At 44.5% G+C, this 19149-nt stretch overlaps 1 protein-coding gene across 1 annotated transcript in view; it reads right to left on the minus strand.

The window, feature by feature from the left end:
* The window catches only part of REEP3 (receptor accessory protein 3), a 151442-nt gene that overhangs the window by 69421 nt on the left and 62872 nt on the right, over nucleotides 1-19149 (minus strand). Inside the window, exon 2 of the mRNA XM_044297378.1 lies at nucleotides 16862-16934. Coding sequence (XP_044153313.1) covers nucleotides 16862-16934 — 73 coding nt within the window. The remainder of the gene's footprint in view (nucleotides 1-16861; nucleotides 16935-19149) is intronic.

Consider the following 19149-nt stretch of genomic DNA (forward strand, 5'->3'; position numbering starts at 1 on the left):
GGTAACACAGTAACCGATGCATCAGCCTAGTTTCTGTATCCTAGCAAAATGTAATTTTATCATTCAAAACAAAAGGAAATATATATCTAGTCTCTATGGAGAGAGGTTCAGACACACTTTTGATTTGCCCATTTCCTCCAATAATCTAAAAATGTATTTATTGTAGTCAGAAAGCAGGGGAATTTTAGCTGCATCTAAAACAAGGTGCTAATTAAATGCCCTGCTAAGGTAAGAGGCCATTAACTAAGAACCTCCGTTCATTAAAAGATCTGCCACTGTGTGTCCTACGTCATCATAAAGGCATATTCAGGGTTTATGTATCCCGCCGCAAAGCATGGTATTCATCTACCCGTTAAAGGGGTCGTCTCACTTCAGCAAATGGCATTTATCATATAGAGAAAGTTAATACAAGGCACTTGCTAATGTATTTGTGATTGTCCATATTGCCTCCTTTGCTGGCTGGATTCATTTTTCACTCACATTATTCACTGCTTGTTTCCATGGTTATGACCACCCTGCAATCCATCAGTGGTGGTCGTGCTTGCACACTATAAGAAAAATAGCCAGCCTCTTTGGTGGCCGGGACCAAGGGAGTGCACATAGGGTAGTACTTTTTTATATAGTGTGCAAGCACGACCACCACTGCTGGATTATATGGTGGTCGTAACCATGGAAACAAACAGTGTATAATGTGATGGAAAAATAATTCCAGCCAGCAAAATGGCTTGTATTAAATTCCTCTACATAATAAGTGCAATTTGCTGAACTGAGACAATCCATTTAATGCCTTCTATGGGATGTATGTATCTGCAAAATACATTAAATGTGTGTTCTTCAGGTTGCCCTCACACGTGATGGAATTTTCTGCAACAAAATCTGAAGAAGCGAAATTTAGAAAGTTGCGAAAAATGATCAACAGGTGATCAATAGGTATAACCCCCTAAGCTTGTGGATTCTTGAGATTCAGCCATCTGGATATTCTGTTAAATAAAATCTAGGATATGCCACCAATGTCACGCCAGGTGCGGGTCCCACCTCTGGGACCCGCATCTATCTCTAGCACAAAGCTCCCAAACAAAATGAGAGCACACCACGTTCATTATCATGGGAGTGCCGAAAATAGCTGAGCGCTGGCTTGGCCATTTCCGGTAATTTAACAGAAGTGAATGGAGGGGTGAACGCACTTGCACGGGGCGCTCTCTATTCATTTCTATAGGACTCGTGACGTGATGCTCGGCTATTTTCGGCGCTACCATACAAATGGGTGGAGGGTGATCGTGCTCACGCGGTGTACTCTCCCAAACTTTGGGTGCTCCAATCTAGAAACAGGTGCGTGTTCCAGAGGTGGGACCCACACCAATCTGACATTGGTGGCATATCCTAGCGATATGCCACCAATGTTTCTAGGTGAGATAGCCCCTTTAGTTCTTGGAAAACCCCTTTAAACCAAATTCATAATAAAAATCATCCCAACATGGCCTGTTATTGCAGATCAGAGGAAAAACTGCTGTCAAAGACACGTAACATGATCAAAAAATAAAATCTATTTTTGCTCAACTTGGATACAAGCGAGGAAGATTCTATATAGGGTTTAGCAGGACCCTCACATTACTGAGATTAGAGCAATGATTGCATTGTGGTAATTGAGTCACAGCTGCACATATAAACGTATCATATGGATAGCTGGAGACCTCATCAATCAGATGGACTGTCACCGATTCTGACCGGGATTCTGAGACTATTTATATGTAAATTAAGGCTTTGTACTCTGCCTTCTGTATGTACTTTAAATGTCCCCGTTGTGTGCGCTCAAGTTATTTGTCTTCAGGAAGGTGAGCCCTGGTGGCTTCCTATGTCCTCTGGAAGCTTTTCAGGATGCAGGTTCTATGAATTATTTAACTCAATATCTATTCTGCTCAACATGTAGACTTCTCCCTTTTCCATTAGGAACAAAATCATTCCCTGAAATGGAGAGTGCAAAGCAAGGAGCGAGTATAGAATTGTGCCCTGCTAGCTAAACACAGGTAAAAATAAGACCAACCGCATATTTTCTCAAAAATATATCAGTCCTACTCGACATGTGGATGATGTTCTATCTGCAGAAATAGCAGGTTATGTAAGGCATAAAGCAGGCATACTATTTTTCCTGGGCGCCGCTCCGTTCGCCCGCTGTGCCCCTGTTAAATTCTCCCGCATGGTATGCTAATTAATAGCATCGGAACAGGGAGGAGGAGAAGCCAGGGTTTCTCAATGGGCGTCTCCTTCTCCCTGACTGTAGCGCGGTCCAATCACAAAGGAGAGCGTCACAGCCAGGGAGAAGGGGATTTTTTTTATCCGTATCCGTGACGCTCTCTGCTGTAATTGGACGTGCTACAGCCAGGGAGAAGGAGACGCCCATTGAGAAACCCTGGCTTCTCCTCCTCTCTGTTCCGATGCTATTAATTAGCATACCAGGCGGAAGAATTTAACAGGGGCACAGCGGGCGAACAGAGCGGCGCCCAGGAAAAATAGTATGAGCTCCAATACCAGGCACAACTCTCCAGCCCCCCCCCCCCCCCCCCCATCACTTTGTGTCTCCAGTTCTTATACAGACCATTGTATTTCCACAGTCTTTGTAGTTTGATTCTGAAGTCATGTGTAAGGCTACTTTCACACTCTCGTTTGGTGTGGTTCCGTCATGGATCTGCCCAAACGCTTCCGTTCAGATAATATTATCTGTAACATAGCCAAAGCGGATCCATCTTGAACACCATTGAAAGTCAATGGGGGACGGATCCGTTTTCTATTTGTGCCATATTGTGTCAGTAACGGATCCGTCCTGACACACAATGTAAGTCAATGGGGACGGATCCGTTTGCCTCCGCATAGTCAGGCGTACACCAAAATGCTTGCAGCGTTTTGGTGTCCGCCTCCAGAGCGGAATGGAGGTGGAACAGAGGCAAACTGGTGCATTCTGAGCGGATCCTTATCCATTCAGAATGCAATAGGGCAAAAATGATCCGTTTTGGACCGCTTGTGAGAGCCCGGAAACGGATCTCACAAACGGAAACCAAAACGCCAGTCTGAAAGTAGCCTTACTGTCTTAAGGTAGCAATACCATATGGCGGTGTGGATCTGCCTCCCACTCCCCTATTCTTCCCGCCAGACCTGGCCACCAGGATAGCTCTGTCTCTCCATGCAGGCTGCAGCTTGCTTGTCGGCTCAGCCCTCTTGCTCTGCCTGTAGGGTGTGCGCTCACCTTGGGGTACTTTAGGCACCTTATCCTGTGGGCAAGTGCCTGAGCAATAGGTTTGAGTGCTCTACTGTCCTGCTAAGGTGTACTGGTTCATGTCTCTCCGTGTACCAACTTCTGCCTGTTTCCTGGATTTGACCCTTCACTCCTAAACCTTACCCCTGCCTGACCTTCCTACTGACCCTTAACTGCTTGCCCTGATCCAAGACTGTTTATCAGATGACAAGTACTCTACCTGTCCTGACTTCTGCCTGTTCCTGACTATGGTTTTTCCTGATCCCTCTGTGCTCTGCTTTAGTCTCTCTTGATTCCCGTGGGTCCGCAGTCAACCAGAGACTAGGCCAAGAGGTGGTGGACTTGTGGTTTCCCTGCAGTGAAGTCCAGATCCCTGTACAGGATAAAAGGGTGAATAACAGGGGACTGCCAGGAAAATGCCTTTAGGAGAAGCCTCAAGTAAAATATGTCGGACTGACACAGTGTTTTCGCACCCACTGCCATAATAAGACCATTGACTGACTCAGCAAAATTTACTGTGTTTGGACAACTTTAATCAAATATGTATGGCCAGCTTAAAGACAAGCTTTAACCCCTTCTGAAAATAGTAACTGACAGTAGACCATCACATAGCCTTCAACATCACATCAAATCATTTTTCATGGCAACCATTAAAGGGGTTGTCTCACATCAGCAAATGGCATTTATCATGTAGACAAAGTGAATACAATGTATTGTGATTGTCCATATTGCCTCCTTTGCTGGCTTGATTCATTTTTCCATCACATTATACACTGCTTGTTTCCAGGGGTTCAGACCACCCTGCAATCCATCAGCGGTGGCCATGCTTGCACACAATAGGAAAAGGTGCAGGCCTCTCTGGTGGCCAGAACCACAGGAGTGTGCATAGGCTGGCTCATTTTCCTATAGTTTGCAAACATGACCACCGCAGCTGGATTGCAATGTGGTCGTAACGATGGAAACAAGCAGTGTATAATGCAATGGAAAAATGAATCCAGCCAGCAAAGGAAGCAATATGTATAACCACAATACATTAGTAAATGCCTTGCACTAACTTTGTCTACGTGATAAATGCCATTTGCTGAAGTAAGACATTAGTAAGTACCTTTAAGTACTGGAAATACATAGGGAATATGATGAGTTTTACTAAACTTTCATATTATGGCTACTTATGCAATAATATTAAATTTCATCATCATCGCAGACAGGGCTAAAAAGGTACAAAAGAAAGTTTTTTTGCTATTTAAGCAAATTAGCGTTCGAGAGTTTAAGTTTGCCTCTGGCAGTCTGCCAACATGTGCTCGTATTTATCGGCATAGCTAAACAGCAAGAAAATGCAGCCCTCATTGGACACATGGAAAACCGGGCAGCATGGGAAACAGGCCTAGTCTTGAAATTAGAAAAACAATTCTCCGCACTGATCAACCCATTCCTGTTTTCTGACTGACAGATGTGGGAAATTCATGTTTTTATGTCCTGGCTGCAGTGCACTGTGGGATTGAGTCTACAGTAAAATATTTATGACTCATTCACATTTAGTTAGGTCCAAGAATTGCCGGTAATGATTCCGTTGAGAAGCGCAATATTACTGCATAAAAAACACAGCAAATGCTTTTTAGTCGGAATGGGGAAAAATCATATTTACCCATTTACTGACATCTAAAACTTGCAAAAAAAAATATGCCCAGCATGAATGTGATCTTGGTAGATAAAATGAGAATTGCAACTTTCTAAATTATTCAACTGAATAAAATACAGGAATGCTATGGCCAAACACAATAGGTAAAAGTCCACCAAACCCCCGGTGGGACCAGATGGGCATATCAAGTTTGGGGTTGAGGATGTGCTGTGTGTATATGCCGGATATCTATTCTGTATGGGCGATGGAATGTAATCAAACCCCCCCATTTCGGCAGGGTTGGCTGACAATCTAATGCCTATGGGGAGCTCCTGACTTTCATTTGCCAGGAGAAAGAATTAAGCACTTTAAATTTTAAAACCCAGGGTGGATTGGCTATAAAACCTACAGGAAAATTTCCTGTTGGGCCGATACCCATGGGGCTACCTGGTGTCTCCTCATGGCCGACAGATGGGTACATAGCGATTTGATGATCTCAGCATTAATTAATGAAAGGAGCACCTGGCTGGCTGAAGAAAGTGTCCTCGCTTTCCTGAAAACGGTGATAAGAATTTAATGCCGTGGCAGTATTTGCTGCACTGTGTATTTGGTTCTGCTGAGGCAGTACTTTGTGCTGTACTATAGTATCGCTGCCCCTGTCTACTTATGTTGGCCCTGCCTACTTATATTGTGTCAATTTGGACCCGTCTACAGCATGAGGCCACTTTCAGATTTTTTTTTCCAGGGCCACCTTAAGCTCCCACTGACAACACCTCTTTTGTTCTCCACCCGAGGTGTCTAAAGGCAGCTTTCTTCTCTCTCCCCATGGAAACACACAGCGCTTAGCCATGTGGTGCAAAAAAACGGGAAGTTGCGAGGTTCAGCGGTTGACCAAACAAACATTCACCATACAGCTACTGAAGGTGTATGGGCACCATAGGATTTGCTGCCCTCCTCAATCTTTTTAAGATCTGGTTCTGTAAACTAACCAAGCATCCCTCCTAAGAAATAAAACTGGATGCACACAAAGGGAAGGGTAAAAGAACAGCTAATTTGTTACTATTAGAGCACCCAAAAAAAATTCTAAGTATATACAAGGCAATTCCACTGTCTAAACACAAAAATAAGACATAACACAGAGTGAACTGGTACAACATAATAAACAGTACAAAAGCCACAAACATTTCCTTCTACAATTGCGATAAACAACAAAACTCGCCAACCTCATGTTTGTCAAGTCTTGTGAATCCTACAGCAGTTTTCCTTCAGACCCAACAAATGTTTTGCCAAAAAAACACAGAGACACGGGATATGGGAAGCAATTCTGATCTAAAATTATGACTTTGAGGCCTGAAAGGGAGTTTTGCTCAATTATTATTGGCAAGAATGTTTCTTCTTGTATGCATGTTATTGCTGCCACAAGATTCACATGCGAGAGCAAGACCATCTGGCTTCCTTATCCTTGGGAATTCCGTATGCTCATTTATTTAGAATAATCATACGTTGGGAAGACTACATGTTAAACTGTGCAAGCATTAACTCTTTGTGTCCTAAAATATCCAGCCGTCTGAAAGAGTGTATGAACACATTTAAAACATACAGGTTATTCAAACACTACTGTAACATATCAGAGCTTAAAGGAAACCTGTCACGTTGGACATGGTGTCTGAGCGGCAGGCAGCCTGTTCTAGAGAAGGATTAACTGAGCAGTTTGATATATAGTTTTGTGGGAAAAGATTCTGTAAAACTTTTATTTCATTGATTTAAATTCCTGCTAATTCTGAGCTTTGAAGTCCAGGAGGCGGTCCTATCAGTGATTGACAGCTCTCTCTGTATACAGTCATAGAGGGCAGGCTGTCAATCACTGATAGGACCGTCTCCTTGACTTCAAAGCTCAGGAAGAGCAGGAATTTTAATGCATAAAATAAAGATTTTACTGAATCGTTCACCACAAATGTATATATCAATCTGCTCAGCTCCTCCTGCTCTATAACATGATGCATGCAGCTTACTTCGCCTTTTCATCAGTTTTCCTTTAAGATCACCCATATAAGATGGTGGAAACATTGAAAGCATGGTATTTTGTCTACAACCAGACATTGGGGACACAACAGATTCTGATTCCCATCAGAGCTTTAATATTCTATGTTATCTATCCATCCATCTGTTGTATTTTTTTTTGCAGGCAATTGAACGCTTCCTTCCTGGCAATTGCCTGCTCATTAGTAGAGGAGACTGCTGCTATTACATGCAGCGATCTCCTCCTCAGTATGGAGAGGAGTGATCGCTAATGCCATTGCTCGTCCCTATACTTACTAGGTGTTTAACGGCAGCAGATCATGATTACACAGCACGATCTGTCGCTGGCAAAATTATTTCTAAACTAGATTAAAAAATCTGTATTGCCCGTTCACTAGGAAATCAGAGGCAGTATTACACAGGCAGATCATCGATAACGAGTGTTACTACAAGTTTGGCAAATGAGGGGGATGTCTGTTCAGGGAGAGCACTGCTGCAGATGGACACTTCCTCTGCCAGTCAGGGAAATATTAGCTCCAGTAAGCAGAAGACCAGGAGAGCAGGGCAGGTCAGACAGGTGCTGGTAGTGGGAGACTCAATTATTAGGGGTACAAATAGGGTGATCTGTCACAAGGACCGGGATTGTCGAACGGTGTGTTCTTTCTGGCGCTCGAGATCGGCACATCGCGGATCGGGTTGACAGATTACTGGGAGGGGCTGGAGAAGATCCAGCAGTCATGGTCCATGTCGGAAACAATGACAAAGTTAGAGGTAGGTGGAGTGTCCTTAAAAATGATTTATGGGATTTAGGTCAAAAGCTTAGGGTAAGGACCTCAAAGGTAGTGTTTTCCAAAATACTACCTGTACCACGAGCCACACAAGAAAGGCAGTGGGGGATTGGGGAGGTTAACAAGTGACTCAAGAACTGGTGTAGGAAGGAGGGGTTTGGGTTCCTGGAGAACTGGGCCGATTTCTCTCTTGGCTACAGGCTCTATCATAGGGATGGGCTGCACCTGAATGGGGAAGGGGTAGCTGTGTTGGGGGAGAAGATGGCTAGAAGGTTGGAGGAGTGTTTAAACTAGGGACAGGGGGGTGGAGGGTAATTACGTTATAGGATGGGAAGATCGGTGGCAAGGTAGTGGGACTGGGGGAGGAATGGAAGGAGGGACTAGAACAGTTCAGAAGTAAAAGTGTAGGGTAAAACATATACATAAACCTCTCAAATGTATGTATACTAATGCCAGAAGCCTAACTAATAAAACTGGTGAACTGGAATTAGCGATGTGTGAGGAGGACTATGACATAGCGGGAATAACTGAGACATGGCTGGATGATAGCTATGACTGGGCAGTTAATGTACAGGGTTACAGCCTGTTTAGAAAGGATCGCCAAAAAAGGAGAGGGGGAGGGGTCTGCCTTTATGTAAAGTCCTGTCTAAAGCCCACAGTCCGAGAAGATATAAGTGAGGGACATGAACATGTGGAGTCACTGTGGGTAGAAATACATGAAGGCAAAAACACTAATAAATTACTAATAGGAGTTTATTATAAACCACCTAATATACCAGAGTCCACAGAAAATCTACTACTAAACGAGATAGACGAGGCGGCAGATCATAATGAGGTCGTTATTATGGGTATTATGGGGGACTTCAACTACCCAGATATAGACTGGGAAACGGAAACTTGTATATCTCATAAAGGAAACAGGTTCTTGGCAATAACCAAAGACAATTATCTTTCCCAACTGGTTCAGGACCCGACAAGAGGGACTGCCATACTGGACTTAGTATTAACCGATAGGCCTGACAGAACAACAGATGTGCAGGTTGGGGGACACCTGCGAAATAGTGACCATAAAGTAATAACCTTCCAATTATCATTCAAAAGAGCGTTTCTACAGGGAGGAACAAAAATACCAAACTTCAAAAAAGCTAAATTTAGCCAACTAAGAGAGGCCATAGGCCTAACTAACTGGGACAAAATCCTCAAAATTAAAAATACAGCCACAAAGTGGGATATTTTTAAAAGTATCCTAAAATCTAATTATGAGAAGTACATACCTTATGGAAATAAAAGGTTAAGGAACAAGAAGAAACCAAGTGGATAATTAGGACTGTAAAGAAAGCAATAAATGACAAAAAGAAAGCATTTAAAATCACTAAACAGGAGGGTAGCGAGGAAGCAAAGAAAAACTATAAGGAAAAAATACAGAGATTACTTGCCAAAGAGAGCAAAACTAACCCTAAAATGTTCTTCAATTATATAAATGGCAAAAAGTATAAAATCTGAAGGTGTCGGCCCTTTACAGAGTAATGAGGGGAGAGTTGCAGAGAGCGATGAGGAGAAAGCAAAGCTATTAAATATTTTTTCTCCACTGTATTCACTCAAGAAAATAAACTGTCAGATGAAATGCAGAATGTAAAAGTTAATTCCCCATTAAAAGTGCCCTGTCTGACCCAGTACAGCAGTGTCATAGACAAATCGCTAGGGCCAGATGGCATACACCACCATATCCTAAGATAATTAAGTAATGTCATAGCCAGACCCTTATTTCTGATATTTAAGGACTCTATACTGACAGGGAGTGTTCCACAGGACTGGCGCATAGCAAATCTGGTGCCAACATCAGTTTTTATGAGGAGGTAAGTTCTAGACTTGACAGCGTATATCTGGACTTCTCCAAAGCATTTGACACTGTACCACATAAAAGGTTAGTATATAAAATGAGAATGCTTGGACTGGAAGGAAATGTCTGTATTTGGGTAAGTAACTGGCTCAGTGATAGAAAACAGAGGGTGGTTATTAATGGTACACACTCAGATTGGGTCATGGTCACTAGGGGAGTATCTCAGGGGTCAGTATTGGGCCCTATTCTCTTCAATATATTTATTAATAATCTTGTAAAAGGCTTGCACAGTAAAATATCAATTTTTGCATTTTACACTAAAAGGTGTAAAGTAATTGACACGGAAGAGGACAGTATACTGCTACAGAGGGATCTGGATAGATTGGAGGCTTGGGCAGAGAAGTGGCAGATGAGGTTTAACACTGACAAATGTAAGGTTATGCACATAGGAAGGAATAATGCAAGTCATCCATACATACTAAATGGTAAAACACTGTGTAACACTGACATGGAAAAGGACCTAGGAAACTTAGTGAACAGCAAACTAAGCTGTAAAAAACAGTGTCAGGCAGCTGCTGCCAAAGCCAATAAGATTATGGGTTGCATCAAAAGGGTGTCAGGGTAGGAGGGATAAGGGAAGGAAAAAGAACATGGCAAAGCAAACAAAACAACTGACTAGGCCCCAAATGCTAGGGAACAAAGGGGTCACCTCCCAGCAATCCCTAAAACACTTTCCCTAAGCTGCTATGCCCATGTGCATATCTCAATGGTAGATATGCACAAGCCAACGTACCTAAGGCTATAACACACTGAACCAAACCCTCAGCTGTAGGGAAGAGGGAAAGAGGCACCCAGCACCTTCAACAACCGAAGGGGCTAGCGTCACCCTAGAGGCCTAATAAAAACAGACACAGAAGGGAAAAAGGACTTATCTAGAGATGTGTTGGAGCATACAATCCACCAATTCCAGAGCTCACACAAGGTAGAACTATAACCCTCACCAATTACCTAAAGAACAACACCTGGGAGGAGGCATGATTCTGTTCAAACCCACAACAAAACAAACAGTCAGATCGAGTCATGTGCAGCAACTCTGACAGATCTCTCAGAACACCCACAGGGCAGGGCGTGACAAAGGGGCATAGATGCAAGTGATGAGAACATAGTCCTACCACTTTATAACTCACTAGTCAAACCACACATGGCGTATTGTGTACAATTCTGGGGTCCTGTGAACAAGGCAGACACAGCAGAGCTGGAGAGGGTTCAGAGGAGGGCAACTAAAGTAATAACTAGAATGGGTGGACTACAATACCCTGAAAGATTATCAAAATTAGGGATATTCACTTTAGAAAAAAGACGACTGAGGGGAGATCTAATTACTATGTATAAATATATCAGGGGTCAATACAGAGATCTCTCCCATAATCTATTTATCCCCAGGACTGTGACAAGGGGACATCCTCTGTGTCTGGAGGAAAGTTTTCTACACAAAGATAGAAAATGATTCTTTACGGTAAGAGCAGTGAGACCATGGAACTCTCTGCCTGAGGAGGTGGGGATGGTGAGTACCATAAAGGAATTCAAGAGGGGCCTGGATATATTTCTGGAGTGTAATAATATTACAGGCTATAGCTACTAGAGAGGGGTTGTTGATCCAGGGAGTTATTCCGATTGCCTGATTGGAGTCGGGAAGGAATTTTTTTCCCCCTTTAAGCGGGGAGAATTGGCTTCTACCTCACAGGGTGTTTTTTTTTTTTTTCCTTTCTCTGGGTCAACTTGCAGGATAACAGGCTGAACTGGATGGACAGATGTCTTTTTTTGGCCTTATATACTATGTTACTATGAACGCTCGTTAGCGATGATCTGGCAGTCTATCTGCCAGTCTAATAGAGCCTTAAAGCTAGTTTCACACTAGCATTGTGAGATCCGGCAGGCTGTTCCGGCACGGAACAGCCTGCCGGGTCTGTCTGGATTCGGCATTGCCGGAAGCCACAGCGTTGCCGTCCGGTGCCATTGACTATAATGGGGACCAACAAAGATCCAGCGGCAACTTGAAAATATGCAGAGAATCGGCTGTCTGAGAACTGCGGCACGATTTCACAATGCTAGTGTGAAACTAGCCTCTCTATCTATCCATCGATCTATCTAATCATCCATTCATCTGATTATCCATCCATTTAATCATCTATGTATCTACCTATCCATCCAATCTAATCAATCTATTTAATCTAATCAATATATCTAATCAATCTAATCTATCCATTCATTAATCTATCTAATCAATATACTTTTTGACGAAATGAGCAGACCATTGTAGTTATGTATTCATCTTACATAAGTCCTCCTAAGGCAGTACTGCCACTAGAGCCAAATGCTAAACACATAGGGGATCATTTATTAAGACCGGCAATTTATACGCCAATCTAAACACTTCTGCGCTGGTGGCAGATGCGCCTAAGTTAGTTAGAGGCGCAGGTCTCTACATACGGTAACTTTGGGGATTGGTTCCGCCGACTGTGTGATATAGTTTAAGACCATTTTCCATACCATAAAGTTGTGTAGAAAATTTCTCCAAGGATAGGACAGCAATTATTATATCGGCAGCCAGTGGCGTACCGCCAATATAGGCAGACCACGCCGTTGCTATGGGGCCCGCGGCACAGGGGGGCCCGGAACGCATGGAAGGCTCCGCCCCCTTTGTCTACGCTGCACAGTTTATTCACAAAGTTGTTTTCCCTCGGGGCCGGCCGTCCTGTTCCCCCCTCCCCCGACCGCTCCATGATCCTGGCTGCTGGCTCGCTTGTTCCCTGCATTTTACACTGGCCGTTTAGCAGAGCAAAGATCAGCAGGCGCAGGCACCGCTGAAGTACAGTACTGTTAGACTGAAGGATCGCTCCGTCCGGACAGTGAACAGTGCACATAAACACACTGCCACAGTAAGAGGGGGAGGGGGGCCCTGTAGGCTTGTAGAGATGACTTAGTCAGGAGGACAATGTGCTTGGATCATAAGAGGATTCAGGAGGACAATGTGCTCCAGTGTGCTTTCCTCCTACTCCTCACCCCCGGGCATTATGGGGGGCAATATAGGGGTTTTATTTAAGTTCTTGAAGCTGATGCTGGGTGTGCACATAGCCACCAATCATACCCCCCCCCCCCTCCCCCCACCAGCACATAAGTCACCTTTAGGAGGGAAGGGGGATATGATTGGTGGCTATGTCCACACTTAGCATCAGCAGCAAGGAGTTGAAGGGGTTATCCAACCCCTAATGCCCCCCAAAATGCCCGGGGGAGGGTTATGACACAGACAGGAGGAGCGATATGTATGCGTGCTCCTGCCCTGCACTTGTTCAGCTGTGCTCACATACATATCGTGCCCTGTATCCACTGTCCTGTGCCCACTCTGCTAAATCCTAACATAGACCATCTATGCCCGGCTTCACCAAAGCAGACAGGCAGGAGCAGCGATGTGTGATGTGATCATATTTATTTTATGTGTGTGTGTCTGTCCCAGTGTGTGTGTGTCTGTCTGTATGTGTGTTTCTATCCCTGTGTGTCACCATCACCATGCCCACAGTGTTGCTATGTCTTGACACAGCTGCATCAGGACGTTCTGTGCGGGGCAAGAAGAAGAAGAAGAAGAAGATGGAAGAGGAGGCAGCGCCACCAATATGGAGTCCCGTGGGAGAGACACAGGGAGGCACACTAAGGAGGTAAGTAACACTAGCACATGATCTACACTAGTGTTATCTGTGGTTTTACAAAGGACTGCAGGTAACACTGCCACATTATCTACACTAGTATTATCTGTAGTGTTACATAGGACTGCAGGTAATACTACTACATTTTAGGTAATCAGAGAGCCATCACTGTGTTATCTGTATTCAGAGAGTTATCACTGTGTTATTTGTGCTGTTACATAGGACTGCAGGTGACATCTACTACATTATCAGTACTTAGATAGTTATCACTGTGTTATTTGTAGTGTTACATAGGACTGCAGATAAAACTTTTATGGAATATCCACAGGAGTGCCATAGATTCAGATACCACAGGGTTTTGTTCCTACGGCATTCCCTTTACCGCAAAACTGACCTGTGCCCTTCATTCTCTGGGTCAGTACGAATACGTACTAACGTATGTATACATTTCTTTATTGGCAAATGGGGGTGTGGTGGGGGAGGAGCCAGGACAGGAGGTGGGATGGGCTAGGCATGGGTAGTGGGTGGGGTTAGGGGGCCCAATTCATATTCTTGCTATGGGGCCCAGTGATTTCTATGTACGCCCCTGTCGGCAGCTCATACCCCGCTGCCTCGTTTTCCATTTTTTTCACCTCTGATCTCCTTCTCCCTTCACCCAGACTTGCAGGCCTACCTTTCTTCCCTCATGGGGGCCCGGCCGCCAGAGCCTTCTGGCTGTCCATCTCAGCAGGCTGCAGCCTGCTGCTTGCCAGTGAGTCCTCTTTCCTCTCTCTGTAAGGCACACGCACAATCCTCCCCGCTCGTACAGGGCTAGCATTCACACACATTAATTCACTGGCTAACTTGTGGGAAGGTACCTTAGCAATAGGTTCCTAGTTTGCTAGTTCCTGCAAAGGTATGCTGTATTTGTTTATCTCCCTGTGTACTGAGTTTTGCCTGTTTCCTGGATATTTACGCTCCGCTGCCTGAGATGACCTGTGCCTTATCTCCTTATTAACCCTTCGCTGCCTGCTCTGACCTCAGACTGTTTATCAAATTGCATGTACTCTGCCTGCCCTGACCTTGGCCTGTCCCTGACTATGGTTGTGCCTAATCCCTCAGTGACTTGCATTGGTCTCTTGACGCTTGTGGGTAAGCAGTCAATCATAAAGAGAGTGCACCAGGAGGTAATGGAATAGTGGCTCCTCTGCAGCGAAGTCCAGATCCCTCAGCGCTCCAGATGGTGACCAAAACGATCGCCAACGCGCCTTTACATTTGCAGGCCGTAACAAGACTTTTTAGTCTTGTCGCCATTTGCAAGTGGACCACAGAGCTGCAGCTGAAGAGGTACTTTTAGACCCGGATTGATACGATACCGGGTCTTACTATTTAACGATACTAGGCTGCACAGCCTAGTATTTGCTTGAGAACATGGCAAGCGCTGCTCTCAGCATGTGCCGTGTTCTCCTCAGCAGCACAGGGGAGAAGGAGGGGAGGGACTGTGGCCACTGCGCCACCAATGAATATAATTAACACATTAATTTAAGTGTAGGCAGCGGGTGCCAGCAGCGGTATCACATACCTGGCACCTGCCCTCTGACATGGTGCTGCGATCAATGGCAATTATGCGGCACCTGAGGGGTTAATTGCCAGGGATCACAGCACCATGTCATAGACCCCAGTATTATAAAGTATAATCATTGGTGGCGCAGTGCGTCCCCAACCCTCCCGCCCAGTATTATAATCATTTGCCACATGGTGCAGTGTTAGCTTCTGATCGGAGCCCCAGCAGTGTAATCGCGGGGCTCCGATCGGTTACCATGGCAGCCAGGACGCTACTGAAGCCCTGGCTGCCATGGAAATCTCCCTGCTGCTGTGTGTACTATGCACAGGGCAGCAGGGAGAGTGTAAAGTCCTATTCACTCTAATAGAAAGTCCTATTCACCCTAATAGATCTCCACTGATCCCCAGTGCTGGGTCCCAGCTCGTTTGCGCCCTGCTTCCGTTGCTTGTCTTGAGTCCCTCCATGAAAACTTCCTGTTTGACGCCGTTACAGCCAATAACTGACCACTGCTTCCCTTGCATTATGCTAAATGGTCATGTGATGCAAGGGGAGCAGATCTCCACTGTGGCCAGTGATTGGCTGCAGCAGCATCAAGATAAAAGTTTTCATGGAGAAACCCAAGACGAGCAGCGGAGGCCTGGAAGCGAATGAGCTAAGGCCCAGCACCTAGGGATCAAGGAAGAATGATCAGCAATGCGAATCTGGCTAGTCTGAGAGTTCATAGAAATTAGTGTACAACCCCTCAAGAGTCTCAAGACTGATGGGGTAAAAAGAACAAATCAAAAAGGAGAGACAAATGGGCAACTACACAAGATAAGACACATGTTTTTTTTTTTATTATACCATAATTATATGCATTTTAAATTTGGCGACAAAAAATTTCATTTGGCTCCTAAATTTTTCAGGTTAGCAGCCAATGGCTCCTTGATATTTTTTTTAGTCTGGAGCCCTGTCCCTGTATATGTATTAAAGGTTGAAAACCAGGGGACTGCCAGGATAACACCCTTAGGCCTCTTGAACACGACCGTATGGCTTTTTCAGTGTTTTGTGGTCTGTTTTAAATGGATCAGTTTTTCAGTTTTTTGTTTCAGTAGTGCTTCCGTTTTTGTTGCGCTTCCGTTACGTTTTGCCATTCCGTTTGGTTTCCGTTTTTTGCGGATCGCAAACGGAAACCGGAAGCAAGGCATATACAGTATACAGTACTTACAAAGAAAAATTGGGCTGAGCATAAAATTTTCAATATTTGGTTCTGCAAAAAAACGGAACGGATACAGAAGACATACCTTTTTTTTACAACCCCATTGACATGAATGGAGCCACGGAACGGGATTTGCAGGCAGAAATAGATCGTGTTCCATCTTTGAACGGAACGGAAATACGGAAACGGAATACATACGGAGTACATTCCATCTTTTTTGCAGACCCATTGAAATGAATGGTTCTGTATACGGAACACAAAAAAAAGGAACGTAAACGGGAAAAAAGTTTGTGTGCAAGAGGCCTTAGGAGTACACCAAAGTCAAATCTGTTGGTTGACACAGTGGTTCCACACTCAATGACAGCCGTATGAAAGTACCCTAAAACTAGGGTTAGATGGTATCATTACTTTGTGCACAGATCGGGCATACAGACAGAAAACTGCAAGCAAAAACTGTCTGACAGCTGCTTTATTCATGTTACCGCGTAGATCTATTCCTACTGCTTATCGTCAACGGCCTTCCTAAGGTACAAAAAAAAAAATCGGGGTGTAATTGTAGATTTCTGTGCTGCTGACCAGGATTTATAAGTGTATAATAATGTTCAGGTTTCCCTATTCCCAATGAACAGCACAAATACTCGTTTCTCCCTTCTTGCATAGATCCAGGCCATTGTGTCTGAAAAACACAGACACAATAACTAAACCAACAAGCCAGCAAAGGGGACCGAGAACAGGTTGTGGAAAATAATACAACTGCAGACTATTGCTTCCCCTTAAAGTGAAAACATCTGCATGGAGGCACATTAACAACATGAACTGTGTAAAGATCCCTGCAGAGCACAGACATGGAATGTACCTGGAGCGTAAAAAGCCATTGAAAGTCTGCATTTCATAATGTGCTACTTACATATTCTTTCACATTCTTCGTCTTCACAGCCTTGTAGGAATTGTACGCTGGGTACAGCATACCAAACACCAGCCTGCAGAGGAGGGAGAACAGGGGTTACCAAGTGGAGGGAATATAGGATGAGATGTCGGCTGTACTTTCTAACATATTCAGATTCAGCCGGAACTTGGAATATTTGCATTTCAAAGCACAGAACATGCAGGTAACGGCTCGTTCACACGAACGTGTGAAGCCCGTGCTGTGGACCACAAATTGCGGTCCGCAATGCACGGGCACCGTCCGTGGGGCAGCCGCATAGGAATCGTGGACCCATTGACTTGAATGGGTCCGCGATCCCTCTGTTCTGCAAAAAGATAGAGCGTGTTCTATCTTTTTGCGGTGTGGAGGCACGGAACGGAACTCCGTAGTGTTCCATTCAGTGCTTCCGTTCCACATCTCCGGATTTGCAGACCCATTGAAGTGAATGGTTCCGCATCGGTGATGCGGAATGGCCACGGAACGGTGCCCATGTATTGCGGATCCGCAAATGCGGTCCGCAATACGGAAACGGGCAGCACACATTTGTGTGAACGAGCCCTAAGGCTACATGCACACAACCGTATTGTGTTTTGCGATCCGCAAATTGCAGATCTGAAAAAAAAAAAAAAAAAACGGATGACATCCGTATGCCATCCATCTATTCTGACTAACATAGACATGTCAGGAAGGAAAGATCTCAGGTCTTTAACAAAAACTGAAAGAACCCCTTTAAATATGTAAAATATACTATTTGTTTTTTTACCCCTATTGTCCCCTTGATCTACTGCTGCCTGAAAACCAGGAGAAAACAGGAACGCAACCACACACATACTGAGTCACTAACAAACTTGCCAGACCAGGAAGGAAGGAAATGGTTGTAATCTGAAATCATAAACTTTTTCTTTTTTATTCCCTGCCTACATCACGTTTCCCCACATTACACCCCACACATGAAACAAGCAAACATCCTAGACAAAAACATTGCCTGCAGACAAAAAGAGTCACGGATTTTAGAAACTAAATGGAACAAAGAAACTTTTTTTTCTCATTTTTTTTATATAATCTGGAAGCGGGCTTCAGCTGAATCTAATTTATTATGTTCCGTTCCGCACTGTGAGATTTATGGCTAGTCTTGCTTGGCCATGTCTGCCAGTAAAATGCCCTGCTTTCAGTTTCCCGGCTGCACGCAGCAATTAATGTAGCATTCTTCCACTGCAGCCTAACCTTAAAAAACCTTGACAGCGTGTTCTTAAAGAAATGCGCAGGGAATTCGCTCCTAGAGTGTCACTTTTATAAATTACCAGGGGCTTACATATAATTATAACAGTTCTATATGCAAATAGCCAGCAACAAAGCGCAAATAACATATTCCGAGGACAGTTTCACTGCCCTTTTTTAATAATACAAGTATTAATGACAGCTGGTCGGAATAAAAAAAAATAATATATGGGATAGATGTGAAGATATCGTCCAATAAAATCCCGTATTTATTCTATACTGACATGACCAACCCGATTATACTACAGCCGATCCCTCTATGGGCAAGTTAAAGGGGTTTTCCCAGACTTAGGTCATCAGTATCTGATTGTGAGGGTCCGACACCCGGGAACCCCCGACAATCAGCTTCTCGCTGCTTTCCCTAGACCATGTGACATTAAAGGGACACTGACAGGCCCAATAAGCATATTTAGCTATATATATGACTGCACAGGTCTTCTAATGTGTAATAAAAACATATAAGTAAACTGATGTTTTATAACCTGATAGAATCGTCTTCTTTCTGCCCAAGGGGCGGCGTTTCAGTTCACTTGCGCACAGCCAGCCTCGCCCCAACCGCCGTTTTAAAGCACCGCCCAGCTCATCAATATTCACTTCGCTGGGCGGCTTCTGATGTGTTTGAGAGCAGCGCTCTTAAGCGCTGCTCAGAAGAGTGCCCGGCGCAGGCCCAGAACGCAGAGGGTGAAGCGGCCTCAAAGAAGCAGAGGGGACGCAGGCGCCAGTGAGGGTGCCGGGCGCATGCGCTGAAGCTCAAATGGAGTCCGATGCCCATAGCTTTCTATTGCGCTATAGAAATCAATGGGGCAGCATAGTATCCACATCTCGGAAGGTCGGGGACAGCAGAAGCCGCCCAGCGAAGTGAATATTGATGAGCTGGGCGGCGCTTCAAAACGGCGGTTGGGGCAAGGCTGGCTGGGCGCAAGTGAACTGAAACGCCGCCCCTTGGGCAGAAAGAAGACGATTCTATCAGGTTATAAAACATCAGTTTACTG

The sequence above is a fragment of the Bufo gargarizans genome, chromosome 6 (genome assembly GCF_014858855.1).
Source record: "Bufo gargarizans isolate SCDJY-AF-19 chromosome 6, ASM1485885v1, whole genome shotgun sequence".
NCBI classification, from domain to species: domain Eukaryota; kingdom Metazoa; phylum Chordata; class Amphibia; order Anura; family Bufonidae; genus Bufo; species Bufo gargarizans.